We start from the raw sequence: 21,379 nt of genomic DNA, 5'->3' as shown, positions 1-21,379 counted from the left end.
CACTACACAAATTTAACTGATACAACCAAATAATTCACTGCAAATATCTTAGACCGGAAGTATATTACATGGATTGGAAATAAACGTGTTTTTACCGAAATGAGACTGTGGTACATAGTTTTATATTATTTTTATCGGGACAGCAAAACAAACACAGCTATGGCGTCCGTAATATAATTCCTTCCAGTATATTCATTCTATTATAATTTTCCAACAATAAACTGTGTGCATTTTCACATTAACTAACAAAACTCGCAATTATTCATGTATAGATTACTACTGTGTCCGTCCTTTGCTTAGTGTCGCATAGAAATTATAAAGATAACAATACATAGGTATCTGTAATACAATATTTTTGGGGTTTTATGGATTATTTAACACCTGGGGCTTCTTTACGACACATAGACGAGGACAACGCGCTAAATATGCAGGGACGGATTTATGAATTTTTTGCCCCTAGGCACTTTTCTGACTGCCGCCCCTTGAAACATGCCACATGTGTCATAAAGTCATTATTTAAATAAAAAAGTATATATAACGAGTGCATAAATGGTTGTTCATAAAAACGCCAAGATTTACTTACTTATATTTTAATTACATTTAATACAAATTAATAAAATATAACAACGTATCAATGATTCTTACTTAAGAAAGTCTTTATATGTTTCTTTACACAGGTTTCCTCCTATGTTTAATAACTCCGGACCCCACTATTAAGTTTTGTAGTTTTTATTTGATCATCGTTTAAAAGTTCAGCCTCCATGTGTAGAAGGGACAACGAGTTCAGTTTTTGCTCATTCATTCTGGATATAAGGCACGATTTTATTGTTTTTTATGCAGAAAATGAACGCTCTGCCGAGCAGTTTAAAACTGCTGTGCACAAATATATACGAAGAGCTATATCTATATTAAGAAATTTAACTTGGAATTTTGTTATCTTATGAGCTTTATCATTGTTGTTCTTAACACCGCCACTTTTCATAAAGCCAGAGAAGTGTATTCTCTCTAAAAAATTTTATTTATAGATCATTTTTTTTACAAAGTTTTTTGGTACGCTCATTAATAGTTTCAGCTGAAGACGACGATAGATTGTTAAAATTGAGAACTTATCCATAAGCGTTTTGCGCTTCATTAAAGCTGACTTGAGTTCGTCAAGAACAAAATAATATGTTTCTACTCTAAATTTATCACGGCCTGTAAGAATGATTTAGTTTTCATTAATTTCTTCTGCTGGATTTCCTTTTTTTCTTACGTTTGTAGCTTGTTTCTCACTCTAAATTACACCATTTCTTGTCCCTTTCTTCATAGTTTAATTTAACTAACTTGTTGTTTCTGTTTGCTGATGACACAGCTGTGGTGTCATCTGGCAGTACGTGGGAGGAGGCATTTGAACAAGCTTCCTTAGATCTGTCAAAAATAAAAAATTGGTGTGATCACAATACTCTGACTATTAACTTAACAAAAACAAAATATTTACCATTTGTTTCTAGAATAGATTTTAATCCGGGTCAGAGATGCCTCAAACTGCACTCCTGCGGTGATCCTTACTCCGAGTCCTGCGGTTGTGGTATCATTGGTCGTGTGGACCAATACAACTATTTGGGAGTAATTTTTGACACTAAATTGAATTGGGTACCTCAAATCCATTACGTGAAGAAAAAAGTTAGAAAGTTGTTATTTGCATTTAATCAGCTTAGCGCGGTATTGAGTGGGGATCGTATTAGGTCAGTTTATTTTTCCTACGTGCAGTCGGTTCTGCAGTATGGTATTCTCGCGTGGGGAGGAGTGTCGTCTGCTGTACTGGAACCACTTGCGGTCACACAAAGAAGTATATTAAGGATCATTTTGAGGAAAAGCCGCAGATATCCTTCTAATCTGTTATATAATGAGTTTCCTGTTTTAAGTGTAAGGCAATTATATATATAAAATCTCTTTTACTGCATATACAAAAATACAAAGATTTTATTTTTATAGCGCTTCACCACAACTATACTACCAGAAATAGAATACAGTTTGGATATCAGATACCAAGACCAAATTGTTGCATAGAAAAATTTAACTCTTTTTACATAGCTCATGTGCTTTATAAAAATCTACCAGAGCACATATTGGAGGCAGAGGGTGGAAGTGTAGTCGAGTACAAGCGTAGGGTGGGTCGGTGGTTGCTCAGCCTGGGTGATGCTGCTGCAGAGGCACTGATTCGTTCCAGTTACCAATAAATTACGAAGAAGCCTGTTAATAGCAAATTATTTGGGAATTTTGTGTAAGTAGGAATTATTATTGTGGGATGTGGTTTGGTGGTGCTGTTGGATTGTTTCCATCCATCTAATAGTAATATGGTGGTTAAGCGGTGCCTAAACTGTATAGAGATGGGTGTGTGTGTGTGTGTGTGTGTGTGTGTGTGTGTGTGTGTGTGGGTGTGTGTGTATGCGTATCATGTATGTAAGTATATGTATACACAATTTTTACAACAATGTATTTTGTACTACTTAAACAGATCTTTGGTAAATCTTTAGGTTAAAGTATGGTACACAATTACAATTACGATTACAATTAAGAACAATTAAGTACAATTAAGAAAAGACTGATTGATGGACTCTTCCCCTTACACAGACCTATAGTCTATATGGGGAATTATTCATTTAAATTATGGAAATGTATATTTTATTGTTTTATGTGTATGAATAAAAAGATTTTGATTTGATTTCATTTGATTTGATTTGATTTGTTCAAATCTGTCCAATATGTATGTCCAAAGTTCCATCTTAATCATGGTTTCCAATCTGTTCAGGCATTTCAGGAGTTCCATTGCTTCACCCCTAACCAGAGCTTTCTCGTTAGTGTCCTCTTCATATTTTACCAAAATTATACTTTCTAGGTTTTCACATAGAGCTTTACATGCATTTTCACGAGCACTCCATCTTGTTTCTGACGAATCCTTGACAGTTTTACTTTTACTCTGAGTAAAGCTAAGTAGACATTCCCTTCCATTAGTAGATGTAACGAAAAATGTGTAGATGTTCTGAATTATGTTAAGGAAAGTGCATGCTTCTGGACAGCAACTTACAGCACTAGTGCCCACAAGATTTAATGAACGAGCCGAGCAAGGGTCAAATAATGCTTTAGGAGTTTCATCTTTTATCCTAGCTTGCAAGGCGCTGTATACGTCTGACACCTTGCTTGCATTATCGTACGACCGCCCTCTGCAGTTCAATGGGGATTGAATTTAACACAGACAATACAGATCTGGATAACTCCTCAGATTTGTGTATTCGGTAAAATCGAGAGAAATCGTTTAACAGGAATTTTCTTTATTATTAATCCTCAAAACAATGACAATTGGTCAGTGTAACTTATGTCAGGCATTGAGTCCACTATTATGGAGTAGTACTTGGGCTGTTTCACCTCGTTAATTATGAAATATTTTACTTAAGAATATAACAGTTCTATGTTTCCATTAAAAATAAATGGTAAAAAGTAAGATTTTAATAATAATGATAATTTTTGTTTATGTTCAGCAAGGAAAGGCTCGAAGTAGGCTATTAATTCTAAGGACGTCATGTACTCGCCTTTGTGTATCGACCCATATATCTCATCCGACCCTAGAAACGCTCGTCCCATGCTTGCTAGCTTTTTCACGACACCAAAAACCCTTTCCAAAAAGTGTATCCAATATTTCCGATTAGTTTCAACGTAAGAATCAAATTGACTTTCAAGCGTTCCAACTCCTCTTTTTCGGGTTAATAGCGCTAATTCGGAGTTTTATATATATCTAATTTTATTACCGAATACCCTTTTTGAGTTTTAAAAGTCATCATCACAGTCTTTGTTCTGGTTTATCCCTCGTTTTGATAATATATCAATTGTAGCATCATTTATCTTGGATTCATTGGGGTCGTTACGTAAAGATTTGTCTAGTTTGTTGCGAAACTATTATATCGCTTACTTATAAAACGGCGTCAACGTTGTTCAGTTCGTTACCACTTCTCACTCCAAAAGGTTCCGGTTCATCGAAACTTGTTCCTTGATCGCAATTTCCACTGTCTGAAACCCTATCTGACCCGATGCGTTGTTACCATAACGAGCAGCCTTCCCCACTTCCACTACGTTTATCACGAGTTTAAAAAAACTGTCCACTTTTGTATAAGTTTTTAACACGTTAAATTATTTTTCTTTCTTTTTACTCGCAAGTGTACGATAGCTCGAACCACTTACTTTTCTTAGTTTATCACTCATTATTATTATTATCAACGAGCAAAATAAAATAACTATTAGGCTTACGTAAAACTTAATATGCACGACTAATTACAAAATTATGAGGCTAACACTACTAAATATTAATTAAAAAGTTCTACTTGACAGTCACGTCACTAAACACTACTGGAGGTGATCTATTTTATAGACAGTGTTACCAATCGTTAAATTTACAGCTTAAAATATACCTCATACGGTAAAATATTAGCTTACCGTATATTTTAATAATAATCCTCATGTTTGAACGGAAAAGTTAGAAATTTAACTGCATTACTGTAATTACGTTTTGGGTTTACGTTCAATATTGCCAAAAGTTTAACGTACTATTCTTAAACCAAACGCAATGTTATTCGATTCGGTGAGTACATAACGAATCTATAATTTTTCATAATGGGAGAAGGTGGTTTGCCATTATGGCGTTGTCATGAGATTTAACGGCTTGAATATTACTCTCTTGTTGATTGTTATTTTTATTCCTAACATGGTATAATGATTACTTAATGATTAGGCCTAATAGGGATACCTCCTTTCACAAAAGCTCACAAAAAGTTAAAAATTGTTACATATTTCTATTTTAAACTGTGGGTATAGAATATAAAGCTGGCAGGAGAAGCATTACTACGGGTAGCAAAATTCTAGACCTATAAATGGAACGTAAAAATTTTTCTTCCTTGTTACAGAAATACCTCTTATTGTGTTAAATATAAGATCTGACACTAATTTATTACCGTTAGACGCTTAATTTCGCGAACTGATTGTAAAGGGCTTAACTTTTTAACTGTCTGTCTGTGTTTAGATGGCGGGAATAACCACCTTCAAGTTCATGGCCTACATCTTGTTGTAGGTATTACTAAGGCAAGTAATTATGAAAAAATACCGAGTGTTACGTAAAACATTATTACTTTTTTATCTTAAAAAAAGAACAATATGTTCTTAACGCTGGTGCATAGTCGACAGTTCTAGAGCTGAATAGCGTCATCACTTTCCTTGAGATGTCAGGCTAATTTATTACGATAATGCATCTTTGTACATTCATACTGCCTTAGGCTAAAAGGTTTTCAGTAATATAAAGTAAAATGTTTGTGTGTTGCAATTACAGCATATTTGGTGCTTCCAGAAACAATACTTTATACGCTGCACACTATTTACAAAAATGAGCATCAAGTAACTCTAACTAGTACACAAAGTTTTTTTTCTTTTTTTTTAAGCCTCAGCTTCAGCTATGTAGGTTTCGGCGAGCACTGGTTTATTTTCAAAGCACACACACTGTTTCGTGTCCATACGTTATTGGCTCTCCCCGGGTACACAAGTTAGTCTATTAAAAAACGTAACTTATATATTTGTTATGTAATTTTTCTTTCGTTTAACAATAATTATAATGTATATTGATTTTAATTATTTTTATATTGGAATGAATTATTTAATTTTATTACCGTAATAATTTCAACTATATAAAAATATCATACAGCTTACATAACAAAAAGCAGAATGTTTAATAAACCAACAATACTTTTTTTAATAATAGATAGCTAAGTTTTGCTATATGTTCTTGATCTTGGTGTCCACCCTACTATTGCGGTGCTGGATACCTTTGTCAATTTCCTTGACAGGTCAGATTTATTACTTCGGCGCTCAGGGCATGCGGCGCTCGGCGCAGACACCTAAGGCTAGGGACACACAGTCCCGGTTACCGGGATGCCGACCACCGGGTTGCCGGTAAACGGTTTATTGTGTGCTGGCCACACAGTCCCCGGCGATAAACATCAAATTGTCTCTCAGTTAACCTTTGAGTGTTGGTCGGAACGAATCATGCTATCCAAAGTGAAGTTAGTTTTGTTGTTTAGAGGATCTAAATGAATTACCAAAACAACGAAATAGGGTACATTGGGTTTATCCATTCAATGTAGATGCTAAAGCTGAAAAAAGATTTAGAAAATTTTACGAGAGTATTCGGACTTATAAGTTTTTCGGCTTCTACAGGATGTCAATAAAATCTTTTGACGAACTGTTAGTGTTATTGAGGCGACACATAGCAAGAAAAAATACAAACAAAAGATTATCAGTAAGTGCAGAAGAAACGACACCACTGACACACAGACTTGACTGGAATCGGGACCCGGCGGCCGGCACTGTGTGAGCACGCACGACAGATATCAAGTGTTTTGTATTGCCAACCCGGTTTTCACCGGCTGCAGGGCTCCCGGTCACCGGTAGCATGCTTGCCGGTCTGGACCGGCACGCTTTTTGCCGCACAGCACCGGCATTGTGTGTGCGCTCTTCAACAAAGTATATGTTCTCATCAATCCCGGCCGGGATGCCGATCACCGGCATCCCGGTAACCGGGACTGTGTGTCCCTAGCCTTAGTAGTACAACTGTCAACAGGAAAACCCTCATCATTATGCGGTCTCTTCAGTAGACCCACAGACTGTCTCAGGAAAGCCTAAAATACCGGCGCCAGTAAACTGTCATGTATTGAGGGGCAGTGGCAGAACAAAAGAGTGTTCAGTGGTAAGTTTCTCGGGACGTGATCGGTCATCACGTCCAGTCATAAACAGTATTGCAGATGCAGTACTAGACTGTTGTACCTACTGGAAATGTTATAATTCCTTGAAGGAAGGTAGAATAAAATTTAATCTAATCTCAGCACACTCACAGGCCCAGCCTAGATAGTTCAATCCATTTGCAATAAAATGCTTGTTTTGCTTAAACTGTCCTGATACATATTTATTTTTACTCATGCTACAAATATAAATGTTAAAATATAAACAACCATACTGTTATTAATTTTAAATTATAATAAATAATTACAATTTTAAATATCATCATTACCGTGTTATGTTAAGAAAATTATATTTATCATACTTTGTGTGATATCCCTCCCGGTAAACATACATCATGGAATATATTGGGAGAAGGAACATTTAAAAATTAAATTTAATTAAATTTCAGTTGCAAGTTTTTAATGTTTTTAACCTTTTTTTAACCAGTTTTAACCTTTATTTTTTAAAATTCAGAACCCGAGATATATAGGTGTTGATATATACATTCTGAAATTATAGTAAGAGCATTTATTAATAAAGGAGCCTTTAAAATTCTCAATATTTTCAAGAAAGTTTTTGTTGGTCCAATAATTACCCAAGAAATCATTATCCGTCTCTTACCCAGTACAGTTTAAATTCAACCCAGTTTATATTTATATTCTTTTCTTCTATATCACATCATGAAGGTTACAAGATAGTTTCTAAAACTGAGTAATTAAATGTTTGGTGTGCACAAACATGTTCAACAAAACATGACAAGTGACAGTCAGGAATGAATAGATATAAAGATGAATAACAGAGGTCCTGAACCTTCAGAGGTCCTAATTGGAATAATCACAGGGTAAACTAATCCTTACATTCCTCTTCACCATAAATCTGTGACAAACGTTGACAGCGGATTTTTCTGGCTAATTAGTGAGTTTGTTTTTAAATATCGTACAATAGGTCTTAACAATAGAACATACGACTCAACCCTGTATTCTTCGAAATATTCATGTCTTTATGATCCTTGATAGACAAGCTTGTTTGTTTGACTAAATACCAGGAGATTTATTTATTTGGAATTTCTAATGATTCAGACTCATACATAATTCCATGTTAAAATATTATCATTAAACTTAAATAATGATATTTTAAAAATAAATATTGTAGTAAATCTGATGTACTGTGATTAACGCTATAATTAAAATAGAGTAGCCTATTTATATTGCCACCATAATAAACAAAATGACGTGGGTGATGTGTTACATGTCCAAGTTTAAATATCAACCAGAAGCTAATCAGTAGATTACAATACAGGCATTACATGAAATTTAAGCTTTTTACTTTTAGCTATTAGAAGAAATGTAAACCAAATTACTTACAAGATATTACTTCAACTTTTTATAGACCACGAAGATGTGTCTGGTTTTGGTACCTTCAAACAAAACTGCAACTAACTTTAAAAATCCATTAACTTACAAAGTTTTAACTAGAGTTTTGTTTTTGAATGTGTAGTTTTAGAAGTTCAGAATTATTGAACGACTTTATTCGCTCGTGAAAAAAAATAAATTCTGTCTGTCTATCTTCAGGACTTGCAAAAAAAAATTAAAGGGGCTACAAGTTTGAAAAGTTACGTAATAATGTATCGAATTCTGTTACCACACTATAGTACAAGTTTATAATCGAATAATTGATAGTTAATTAGCATTTAGACATTTATTTTGAAGCGGGTGTTCCAACAAATTTGGAATTGATCATTTCCTGGAATCCTTCCTTATCTTGGCTGTGTTGTCTTAACATTGATTTTAATTGAGCAGGTTTTGTCAATTTGCTGATGCCTATACTTGCACGCTGGAGAGCGCAATCTGCCGAGTGAACAAGACAACAACGTCGTTATACTAGTTGGTTTATGGTTAATATTAAAACTCTGATATCTAAACATTTTAATCCGAGAGAAGGATTGCCTTCAACACTATAAAACATATAATATACGATATAGGTTTTTATGTTATTAAATCACTTCATGGAATTTACAGGCAATCGTGTTCTCTACCAACATTTCTTATATTAATTATAAGAAATAAAATAAAATATAAAATACTCAACAAACACACCATTACAATTTTTAAATTAAATGTACATATTATTATTCAATAGACGTTTAAATCTCATTAGGTTAGAAGAAATACAACTAACGTTTTGTACATGATATATTTAATATCCTATAAGATATTTATTATAATCCGGATACATTTTTACCATTTTTATCCAGGTACATTAAAAATGGTAAGTTTATTTTATGAAAACAATATTGTCTTATTCATAATCTATGTTTAAAAATTAATTGCAATATGCCTGGAGTTGTTTGTAGTTTGTTAACCTACTTCTAAGGACAGCCCGACCCGAAGAACCGACCGCTGGAACTGTGATGTTTCCTCAACCCAATGTCCAGTAATCTTCGACGACGTCATGAATAGACGACTCCCGTCTCTATAAACGACTTTCATAGAAATGTTAACAATACCGGTACCCCACACAGACGTGAAACTGCTTCATATTTATCCTTGGAAAACTTACACATCTGAACTCTTGCCCAAATTTTAATAATAGGTATTTTCAAATGGCATGTGTCAAACCTTAGCAATATTAAAAGAGTTCATGTGGGTTATCATTAATTTTTGGTGTCAATTTATTTATTATACGATTGATAAATTAAGTTTGCGGGTAAAATCCATAATATTTATAGTATATATATATATATATATATATATATATATATATATATATATATACATTTAAAAATTCTGCTGATAACCATAATTTTACAAAAGAGTGCCACTTGTCAATAGTAACATTCATTTTTTAACTTCTTGGTCGTTGTTTTAATTAAAATCTATTCTTCAGGGTCAATATACGTCAAAATATTGCTTAGCCGATTTATTACATTCTTAAAACATTTTGGCCATCTTCAGTCAGTTACGGTTTAACTTTTTAATTCGAGTTATATGGCTTTATTTGGAAAGTAAGGTGATTTATATCACCACAATATGCGGTGTTGGTCTGGAGAAAACCTTCACTACATGCGGGAAGTAAACCATTAGTGATATTTAAGATTTAAACTCTTTAACATAATTCTACAACTGTTTATTTTTTACAAGACATTGAATGGGAAACGACATAGAGTAGTTATTTTACACAATCCTCCAAATTTTGTTTGTGTAGGTGTGCCTGTGTGTATGCTTAGGGTGCTCATCCCCTCAAGATGTTTTCTATGATATAACAAAAATCCTTAACAACATTTTAAAATTAAATAAAAAGGAATATAAAGAAGGTATTTTTGTAAATTAATCAAATGTTTTTAAAAACGTTAGCAACTGTGGCTAGCTGGCACACGTGAGTGGTGTTTTCCTAAGAATAACAAGATATAATTTCTGATTCAATTGCAATGACCAACATTTGGAATAGAACATTTAACCAAAATTCTAAGTAATCTTGACATCTAGAATATCGTTGTAAAGGTCATTTTTATCTAGAGTCATAAGGTAAACCGAACGGAATGGTAAAAGCTTCTCTATTTTAAGGGGTGGTACAAATATAAAATATCTTATTTTATATATATTTTAGGTGTTGTTAAAAGATTGATAAAGATGCAAACGTAAACTAAAGATTTTAATTATGTTTGGCTTGATGAAGGTGTATAATTAAATTATTAATAGGCATATGTTATTATTTGATTTATTCAAGATTCAAACCTATTTCAGGAATACTCTGTAAATTGAAACAGTTATTACTAATTTTAATACATATTCGGTAGCTTATTTAATACGTTTACAATTTAATTGGTAGTCTCAGCTTCATATACTTCTCCTTAGATAAATGGCAGACGAATTGTCAGGGATATTGCATATTGTTTATGTTTATACAATAAAAAGCGTAAACAATTCTTATAATCTAGTTTAAAATCTTAAGATGATGCACTGCTCAAGTATAAGTATGTATATAAATCATTAAATATTTTACGTTGATAATGGGGAAATAGCGTGGGATGGATTTCTTTGTAGTTGAATTAAAATTACAGTTCTTATTGTACGGTCAAGCATTTTCCCTTCCAGAAAAGTACATCCCGACTTAGGTTCACCCATTGGCCCATCAAAACCTCCTTCGCTCCCCTCTACACCCTCGCCACACCACCCTCTCACCAATCACCAACGAGCACATTTGGTGCACCCCCACCACTCCCCGGGGTGGTCTTTACAACCCAAGCTTGTTGTTCTCCCAGTCTATGAGTGTTACCGCTGTTGACACTTTGTGGTTGTTAAATAGTTAGTAGTGAAGTGTTCCTGTTAGTTTTGGTGTGTTCTACACAATGTCAGATCTTCTAAATGTACTTCGGCAGTACAATATGAACAAAGGAGATATCATAGAAAGTAACAACCTCATCGTTTTTGGGGATCTTTCGTGGGACAAGAATGTGAAGACCAACTACCTTATGTGGGGGTAAGTGTACATACATATCTCACATTAATAATATTTACACACCATCAAAATACTACTTTAATTTATTTTATTTTTAATTAATAATATTTAATATTCATGAAAAGTGACCGTTGGCGCAACTTTTATGTAATTTTAGAAACTCTACTCTATGGCATACGTCACAGCTGTCTAGAGTACGAACAAAACAATTGAGTCGCGGTCAATGTCGATACGCATGATGAAAATATCGTATTCACTGCTTTGACAAGATCAGACTGCTTTTGAGTCATGTCTTCTCTGCTATGACGTGTTTTAACATACTGCTTGTGATTATATATGATTTCACTCTTATCCAACAGGGCTGATACTTTCTGAATATCAGAAATGTATATTATAAGTGTATTTTTTATGTAATTTGTTAATATACTGATGTGCAACAAATTTACTTGTTACATTTATAATATACTGAAAATTCCAAAGGAAGAGATCAACTATAACAACGGTTTGTTGAATTTATGTCCGAATCACGGCTGATTATATTACCAGCCAAGTTAAGTTTAAAAGTCCAAAAATTCCTTTTGAAATATAGAAACTTCTCAGTGTTATCTTCAAATTGCTTCGTCTTTATGAACCTTAATTTCCATATTTTTTTCTAACTCGCATTTTACTGAACGATTTAATACGATTTCTTCTACAATTTAAGTTTTCTCATATTTAAGGAAATATTATAACAATAACCGTATAGTCTAAAATGAGTACTAAGTTTGTATCGGTAATTAATATACTACATTATAGAATATTTTTATGTTTAGCTAATAAATGTCAAGCTTCAGAGTGCTATATGGATACAACTGTATTTTAATAATAGTATTTTTTAATATAATTCATTATAAGGTTCTTGCTACCCATTTTATACAATACAAATTATTTTTTAGGACATGAATGCTAACTTTGACTATAAATCACACTAATTATTTAGATTTATCCCTCCATCACTCATGAGAAATGTATATATTTTAGGTGTAGCAATTATTATTATTATGAAGTATAAAAGTCAGCATACATTGAATGTCCCATACAAAATTTAAATTTATATAGGCCCATATTCTTACGGATTTCTTGGCTGGCATGTCAACATCACTTCTGACGTTGAAAAACTACTTTCTTTGGGTTATAGCCTAATTAGTTTGTAGTGTGGTAAAAACTTTTTCGGGTTTTACGGTCTACGATAACGACTATAATACAAGTGAAATTTTAACTAACTAATAACACAAAAGAATTTCAAGGCTTGAAAAGAAAATGGCTATAGCTTAAGGACTACATAACATATCCTTTACCTTTTACTGTAACATGGTTGCATTGAAAAAAATATATCTATTAATTATTGTCTATAACCTCTGGTGGAGATCCTCCATAACAAATAATTACGACCAGATTATTCTTCAATCATAAATCATAAATATTCTATGGGGGTAGTGTTCTGTTAAATAGATTTACAGTATAGTCATGTTAACATTTTACTATTTGTACGTTGTAGACGTCAATAGAAAGTTTGAATTCTTCTAAAAATTTAACTTAACTATTAAACTATAGGTTTCTATGAGATAATTAAGCTACTTCAGGTTTTTTGTTAACATTGCGTGAACGTTACATTTTATATTTTAAAATAATAATGTAAAAAATAATAATAACTACTTGTTATAAAAATTATCCTCAAAATACGGTATATTATCTACAATGTAAACATTCTAAAACGAGATTTTTTTTTGGTAAATATCTTTTACTTGAAAATATGGGCTTTAATAGCTAAATAGTATTAATTTTTCATTTAAATATATTGTATTAGGATTATAATGTAAAAATTATAAGAAAACAAAGTAGATTCATCAAAAAATCCAAAATAACGGACAAGGTCTTTAAGATCCTTACATTTTACTGATCAATCTCACAATATAATTAATAGGTATTATAGGATAAATTAAAGAAGTTTGAATATATAACTTATTGCTGTAGTAAAATTTAACCATGACAGGGGGAAATAAATTTAAATCGTTCAACTACGTCACTATATATGAAATTAATTTTTACTTAATCAAAATTCACTTATTTTAATCCCTGGATGCGATCGGCTCCCTTATGAATAGTATTACAACTGATGTATGTTTTTGTTAATTAAACATCCCCTTATGTTTTGCTAAATACTCAAACACTCAGAGGTTTTAACAACCGATTTTAAGATGAGCAAAGCTATACTATTCTAAATTAAGTGAATTTTAACCTAATTGATTGAGCCCAACATAGGTTAACCATGTTTAAAAATTAAAATGGTACATTTCTGCAGAACTTAAAATCTACAGTGCATTGCTGTAGTACATTACATTACTGGCGTCTATTATTGTTGTCTACTCTACTTCTTTATTGTTAACAATAATATAATATATTAATATCATTCTGTGTCTCATCATAATATCTCCAAAATTTCCGCCATTTCTTTATTTTTTTAAAAGCAGTGACCGATGAATCAAATGAGAGCGCAATTTTACTTTTTTCGACTTAATTAGGGATTTTGACGATGTCGACCACGAGACTCTCGTGACGGGTAAGGTGAAATATATGAGAATAGGCTGAGGCATGATTTCTAAACATGAATTTTTTCAAGATTCTAATGGAATTTTGGTTTTTTATTGATTTGCTGGTCGTCTGGGGTCTTTAAACTCAAGAGAGTATCCTAAAACTCCCATATTTATTAGTTTGTAGTCGCATTGATTTTATTTTGAATAAAAAAAATTCATTACACTTCCAGAACATAGCTCCAACATAGAAACTGAAATCAGTTAAAAATCAAGAAATTAATGTGAGCATTTATAAAAATGCAATTATTTACTAAGTATATATATATACTTAGTAAATAATTGCATTTATATATATATATGTATATATATATACAAGCATGTTACTGTATTTGGTATATATCTTATAAATTGTAGGTTGAAACAAAACCGGAGAAGTATGCTAGTAAAAGCGAGTAAAATTTCGATTACCAATATTTTTAAGGGTGCGCCTGAATTAGCACCCCCCTGCACATAGCAACCCCTCGCTTCTGATTCTATTTTGACGTCATCAAAGTTGGTGCTAAATCAGCGCAGTGGCCATGTCCATGCCCTGAATAAGCACCCCCTTCAAATAGGGGGGGGGGGTCCTAATTCAGCACCTTGACCGTGTCCATGGGCTGATTTAGCACCCCATTTGAATCAGTGCCTATACCTTGTTTATGTGAAGAATAAGGACATGGTCAGAGATTATATCAATCTGTTAACCACTTTAAAAACAATTATCTGTTTGTTGTGAATTGTGCGAAGACCATTCAAAGTTTGTACTGTGAATGTGTAATTTTCAAAAGAGTAAGGATCAATGATTCTTAATGACAGACCAATGTAAATAGTATAGTTCAAACACACTGGACAAAAATTACAACATTATATAATGTTTACAAGAATCAATATCAGCAGATCTCCATCGTGTTTTTAGTTTGTAAAGGATTGTGTGCAAGACGATTGATAATGTTCGTGAAGTTGATTGGCTTCAGTTATATCCATAGCAGTTAGTTCAACTAATCAACAAAAACTTGTTAAAACACGTAGCAATAAAAAATATATTACCATATTTTCTAAAGCAGTGTTGCTCAAGAGAAGACTGACACATTGATATACGGATTAAAATGGATCTCCATTGCTTAGTTTCCTCTCTGTCGGTATGTATGTTTTTTTTCATAAAAAGTTAATATCCTAAAACCCAATAAATTCAATCTTACCAAGTCTTGGTCAAATGTTTATTGGCGAAAGTTTAGCTGCAAAAATATATTATGATAATATCCTTAATACTTTCAAAATTGTGGCTTTTAAATTTTTACTTCTTAAAAATGTGCAATTTTTAAGGTATTGCAAGAATTACATTTAAGAGGACTCTATCACAAATCTAATGACCAAACTTTGTAAAGTAACATACACACAGCTTTACTGTGACAAATCACGGTCGATATTGAGGTTCTCAGCGAGTAGCTCACAATACAAAAATCGAACAAACGGCAGCTCTAGAGTATCTTATGCCAATTGCGCTCAGATCCGAGTTCCTCATTTAAAGTACATGGAATACATTTAACTTTTTACTCTAATAAATTAAAAGCTAATAGAGAAATTGTCAATTTATTAAGAATTAACGCTTTTATACACAATGACAGACAAATGCAAACTTCTTAGTTAACAATAATAAACTGCTTTATTTACCATAAGGCATTAAATATTCACAATATTTGTTAAATACTAAATAAAAGAGATTTTATACTAACTGTTATATATTAAGAATAATAAACAATAAGCATAATTGTACAGTAATTTTCAGACAATGATTCTTTTATAGATATATTATTATCTGTATTATCATCTAGAACAACATGCTACATATAGAAATACATGACTATGCTATCCGTAAGTAGGCCTGAAACATAAATTACAATGGTTTTGCATCTAAGGGCAGATGTACTGAAAAATATTTATGATTGATAAAATGACAATTAGAAAACTGTCATATTCATGCTTCATTTGTTTGATTCCATAAAAACTAATTTTGAAATGTAATTTTTAAATTAAATATGAAACGTTAAATTTATTATTATTATTAAAACCCATAATTATATTTTACCTTACGTAATATTCTAAAAAAACGCCTTTTGTCCTGCTAAAATAACCAAACAAACCCATGTAAATCAACTTAAAAACAGCTTTTATTTTCACAAAAATGTATAACTGTACATGCAGCAGTAAAAATCATATATTGAAGAGGAAAATTAACGAATTATAGTACTTTTATTGTATTCTTAAAGTTGACATAAAAGAAGCCAATTAAAATTAAAAATTATTAAAAGCAGCATTTATCATTAGTTTTACTTTCCTATCTAATTGCTGTTTATTAAGAAACTTAAAGGGAAAGAGGCTACATAACCTTTAATGAACTGTGCGTAGACTCAAGTTTGAAAATTGTAGGATTATGTTCTTATTATCTTAATCAGTGCGTTAACTGATTGTATGAACATATTAGTGAAATTCTTTTTACAGGTCTGGTAAAAATGGGGCACCAAAGGAGTATTATACATTGGAGTCTTTGCTATTTCTACTCGAACATGTTACACTACCACATTCTACGTATGTTCGACAAGCTGTTGTAAGTATCTTACTAATTTTACGATTTACCAATTATAAGTTTTATTGTGTTTATCTATAGTTTGAGGTCAATTTACTAACAAAATTGCATTGAAAGTTAAAAATACTTTGAAAAATAGTTGATTATCACAGTAGCGTTGACTTCAGTAGGATTACTACAAGACGATTCCATCAAAACAGGTGCGCAGAAGATGTATTTTACTATGTAATCTATGTATTTAATGTTACATGAATCATTAGGTGCTTCAACTTACAGACATCTTGCTTAATTTTTTTTCTCACTCACCCCACCTCGCAATGTGTTAGTATGACACAATTTAAAATCCCATAATGGTTGATTTCGGTAGGATAACTACAAGACGATTCCATCAAAACAGGTGCGCAGAAGGTGTATTTTACCATGTAATCTATGTATTTAATGTTATATGAATCATTAGGTGCTTTAACTTACAGACATCTTGCTTAATTTTTTTCTCACTCACCCCACCTCGCAATGTGTTAGTATGACACAATTTAAAATCCCATATCATTATCCCACATGATTCCCCATAAGACCTAGGTAGAAAATATAGACTACAACATTATCGACATTGTCGAAGCCAGTGTTGCCTATGCAGAAATAATTTTCATTAACAATTTTTTGTTTCTCGTTTTTAAAGTTTATAACCCAGGAATGTTTTGCAGGCTGAAAATATTCCAGTAGTGCGCAGACCTGACCGCAAAGACCTTCTTGCCTACTTAAACGGTGAAACTACCACCTCTGAAAATATTGATAAAAGTGCACCTGTAGACTTTCCAACACAAGTACAATTTGTAATAGACGAATCGACAGAGAGCGTGGCAAAGAAACCCAAACTAGATGTTATGGGAGTGCAAACAGGTAAAATTACCCCTTTAATTATAAGTTCAAAAATATACTATCTTATATAAACAGCAAGCGATGCATTAAGCATTACAGATTGTTTTATTGTTATGTTAGGATATTGTTAATTTTTCTTTCTTAAGGAATATATAGTTTGAACTATCATACATGAAGCTATTTTGATTGTTTCTAACTCCATTCTCTCAGGTTTTTGGTTCAGGAGTAGATACGTTCCCATTAGTAAACTAGGTTGCAGATCATCTATGCATATTTTGAAAATTATCAGCCTTATTTAGAATTTAAATGTAAAAAAGAAAGAAAAATTTGTTAAATAAATTTGTATAAATGATTTAATATCAGGTTCAAATATGACCGGAGTTCTATTTTATATTTAAATTGAACTTTTACAGAGACCAAAGTCGATACAGTGGAAACATACCAAGGAATGTCAGTAACTGCAGTAACAGGAGGAGATCAACCCAACACGATAGCAGTCCCTGAGATACGTTACCCTCAGCCCGTTCTAGCAGCAGTGGTAAGTTTCTCTCAGTTTGTAAATAGTTTAATTGAAACTTAGTTGAATTAATTTGAAAATATGTATACATGTAAGTCACTTTTGTGTGTTTTATTATTACAACCAGAGGTATAGATAGAAAGTCTGTATATGAGAGGCGATTAACGCCAAGAATAATAATTGCAACAATGAGCAAATAGCGACCAAGGTTGAAAGAAATTGTAAATAGGTTCTTATTTGCCAATATTTCCTCTTATTTGAACTACGAAAACTGTTTTACAGTTACAATGAAGTACAATAATCACTAATGCTTTTACAATTTCAAAAATTACTTAAATTATATTCACAAATCACTTTACAATACATGATCAACTTAAGACATAATTCAAGCACAGCTAGTGTATATGTCAGTTTCTGAACTGTGTAGACATCAGTTTTGTCGTGCGTAACATGTATGCATTAGCTGTTTGTGAAGTCGTATTTATTTTACTCTTTGATGTGCGTAATTTTAATACTCAGTATTTCCGTTTGCAGTTTGTTGTTTAATTACTGTTGTATGTGTTTTATTCAGCACTATGTATTATATGAGCGTGCGGCACATATATTTGTAATCAAACAACATTAATACGAATAATCTTTACTCTAGGTTATTTATATAATCTGTTAATTATTACTTTGATATTGCAATTCTGCATCATTTCGTCAGTGGTTTTTGAGTCCTCTCCAATTCTTGTGTTTTTAAGTCCGTACCCGTTTAAATGCCATTCAATTGTTCATAATGTTATGTTTGTGCACTTTACAATTCCGAGGGATAACATCAACAGCTTTTATACCTTAAGACCTAATGAAAAAAATACGGCAGGATTTTCAATTGAAAGGCATGTTATATGTGCATATATTAGTTTTTCTACTGTGTTGAAAAGATAACATATAAGATTTCGTAATATTTGTAAATTATTTACAATTTTAAATACACCCCCATTTGTAAACAGCCTGCTACAAGTACCTGTAAAATGGCTTGGGCTTAAATGGCCTGTAAACTAAACTAAAAATCCATTTCTATGGATCAAGGGATCACTATCCTGATGAATGTAAGTTCTCAATAGATTTATTAATGGACAACTTAACAATATTCATTGTTTGACAGTACTTACCTGTATTTTATATTTACAAAATTATGATGTTATAACAGGCTAGTCTCCTATGGTCTTCAGGATATAATAGGCGAATCTCTCGTACTCCCATGATAGTTATCCCTCAAGGGACATCCTCACTCATCACCATGTACAATGCCAAGGACCTCCTACAGGACCTCAAGTAAGTAACTCTTTACAATAGAAGATTAGTGGAATTAATAGTAAAAATAGGTTACATTAAAATTTTAAAAATTATTAAATTAAACTCATATATTACTTAAAAATCTTTAAACTTTTTTGTTAATAAGAAAGTACAATAACATAATTTAAAATAAACACAACTATGCTATCTACAATGCCCTTCAGCTTTCCTAGGATTACAGTTACTTAGCCATGAATCAAACTATTAAGCTAAAATATACAATATTTCTTCCCAGTGGAAGGAAATAAATCTAGTTAAAGATTGTCTTAGCTTTATAGGAAAAACGACTACAGAAAAATGTGTAGGCACCAATTTAATCAACTCTATGTTATTTGTACATAATTTTATGAGCTTTTATAATGAAAAAGTAAACACGCAGCAATTAAGGCACTAGGGATTATTCAAATTATCTTAAATAAACTTAAGATTTATGTAATTTATAAAAAAGTGCAATTTTTGTAAAAGGTTACTATATGCATAAATGTATACGTAATAATTAAAGGAGAATCTTTAAATTATATATACTATTACATAGTAAATCAATCTTCATTCACTGGATTTCTCTTGCAGGTTTGTTTCTTCAAGAGAAAAGAAGAGACAAGGTGCCCCATGCAAAAATAAGATTTTTCTACAAAGGCGAAAGGATGGAGGATTGATGGTTCCATACGAAGTGACTGACAATCCTTACTTGCTGACATCAAGCGACTGGAATCGAGTAGTGGCTGTGTTCGCTATGGGCCATACTTGGGACGGGCCTCCTTTGACGGGGTTGCCGTGGAATGACAATCCTGAGAGACTATTTTCTGAAAGTAAGAGACCAACATAATTCTTGAAATAGATTTATTCATTCAGGCATCCACAACTTTGAATTGGACCAGCTTTTGTCCAGTCCTAAGTAAGTTAGCCCTTAAATATTATATTAAATTACTCAAGAACTGTTTTAAATAGTAAATTTAGATTTTGCTCTGCCAATCAAATTATTAGTTGCGGGGAAGTATTAATGGATTTATGAATTTGAACATTGTTAAAGTGCATTTCATTAGACAACAAAAATAAGTTTACACTACAAATGAAGTGTTTTAGATTTAAAAAATAGTAGTATATCTGAAGATTCATGCTGATAGCAGGCAACATTAAATCAGGTACTAAAGTAAATCAGGTAGAAAATGGAATACAAATAACAAAAAATGGCTCAATATTATATACCTGTTTAACTATTTATGCCCTATAACTGTTATTTTGTATAACTAAGAAATGTATTATTTTGTTATAGTATGTGGGTTTCATCTGAAGTTTGAAGAGATGCAGCTAGACCCGATAGTGGAAACCTGGGATGTGACTCTTATTCAGATATCACTTACTAAACGTCATTTGGATCGTGCTGCACTCATGGTTTTCTGGGAAACACTAGATAAGTACGTAGTATAAATTGCGCTATCAATGTTTTAACAAGGCGTGAACTGGTAAATTTAGATTATAACTTTCAACGGCAACAGAAACATAAATGCGGAGAAAAAATAAACAAATATATATATATATATATATATATATATATATATATATATATATATATATATATATATAGTCTATATATATAATGTAACCAACAGCAATATTTTTCTTTTACGTATACTGGCAAAATTTGAAGTTTGTATTTAATATGAACCTGACATAAATGATTTTATGCATCATGAAGGATCATACACGTTAAATTTACAAATAATTATATTTAAATAACGTTGGGCAGTTATTTCTTTAAAAGTATTACCAGATAATAGTTTCATGCAAAACTAATTTCCCTGCATTCTGTTTCAGGCACATGATGGAAAACAAACCTCACCTTCGATTTTGATAATGCTCGTCGTGGACCTCTGCTATACATATTTATTTCTCTTTAACAGATATTCAGATTATTGTAAATAAACTTTACTTATAAAAATGTATTGAATTGTTTGTTTCATTTACCTTTTCAACACATAACTCTTGGTTATATTACTTGGAAGGTTATGTTATACTTTAAAGAATACGAAAGTCTTAAATAGATAGTATATACAATTTAAGATATAAAAATAATAAAATAATGTTTTGATTTTAATTTGTGGTAAAATAATATAACTAAATTGAAAATTTGAAAATTCATATCTCGGAAAATTATGAATATATTAATATCAAAAATGTATACACGATTTTGTGTTG

At 31.9% G+C, this 21,379-nt stretch overlaps 1 protein-coding gene across 2 annotated transcripts in view; it reads left to right on the top strand.

Annotated features, from left to right (window-relative positions):
- Positions 1-21,126, top strand: part of LOC124369789 (parafibromin-like) — a 34,755-nt gene extending 13,629 nt beyond the window's left edge. The window contains exons 2-9 of one of the 2 annotated variants that reach the window (XM_046827888.1): positions 11,125-11,274; positions 16,365-16,470; positions 17,154-17,349; positions 17,742-17,866; positions 19,038-19,162; positions 19,754-19,992; positions 20,457-20,598; positions 20,999-21,126. In XM_046827888.1, the coding sequence (XP_046683844.1) occupies positions 11,125-11,274; positions 16,365-16,470; positions 17,154-17,349; positions 17,742-17,866; positions 19,038-19,162; positions 19,754-19,992; positions 20,457-20,598; positions 20,999-21,035 (1,120 nt within the window). In that variant the 3' untranslated portion in view covers positions 21,036-21,126. Of the gene's footprint in view, positions 1-11,100; positions 11,275-16,364; positions 16,471-17,153; positions 17,350-17,741; positions 17,867-19,037; positions 19,163-19,753; positions 19,993-20,456; positions 20,599-20,998 lie in introns of both variants that reach the window. The other variant, XM_046827889.1, reaches the window with a different exon arrangement.
- Positions 21,127-21,379: the final 253 nt, after the last annotated feature.

The sequence above is a fragment of the Homalodisca vitripennis genome, chromosome X, assembly GCF_021130785.1.
Source record: "Homalodisca vitripennis isolate AUS2020 chromosome X, UT_GWSS_2.1, whole genome shotgun sequence".
In the NCBI taxonomy this organism is placed as follows: Eukaryota; Metazoa; Arthropoda; class Insecta; order Hemiptera; family Cicadellidae; genus Homalodisca; species Homalodisca vitripennis.
Note: the sequence above shows the minus strand (reverse complement) of the source record. Positions and strands in the feature narration are given on the sequence as shown.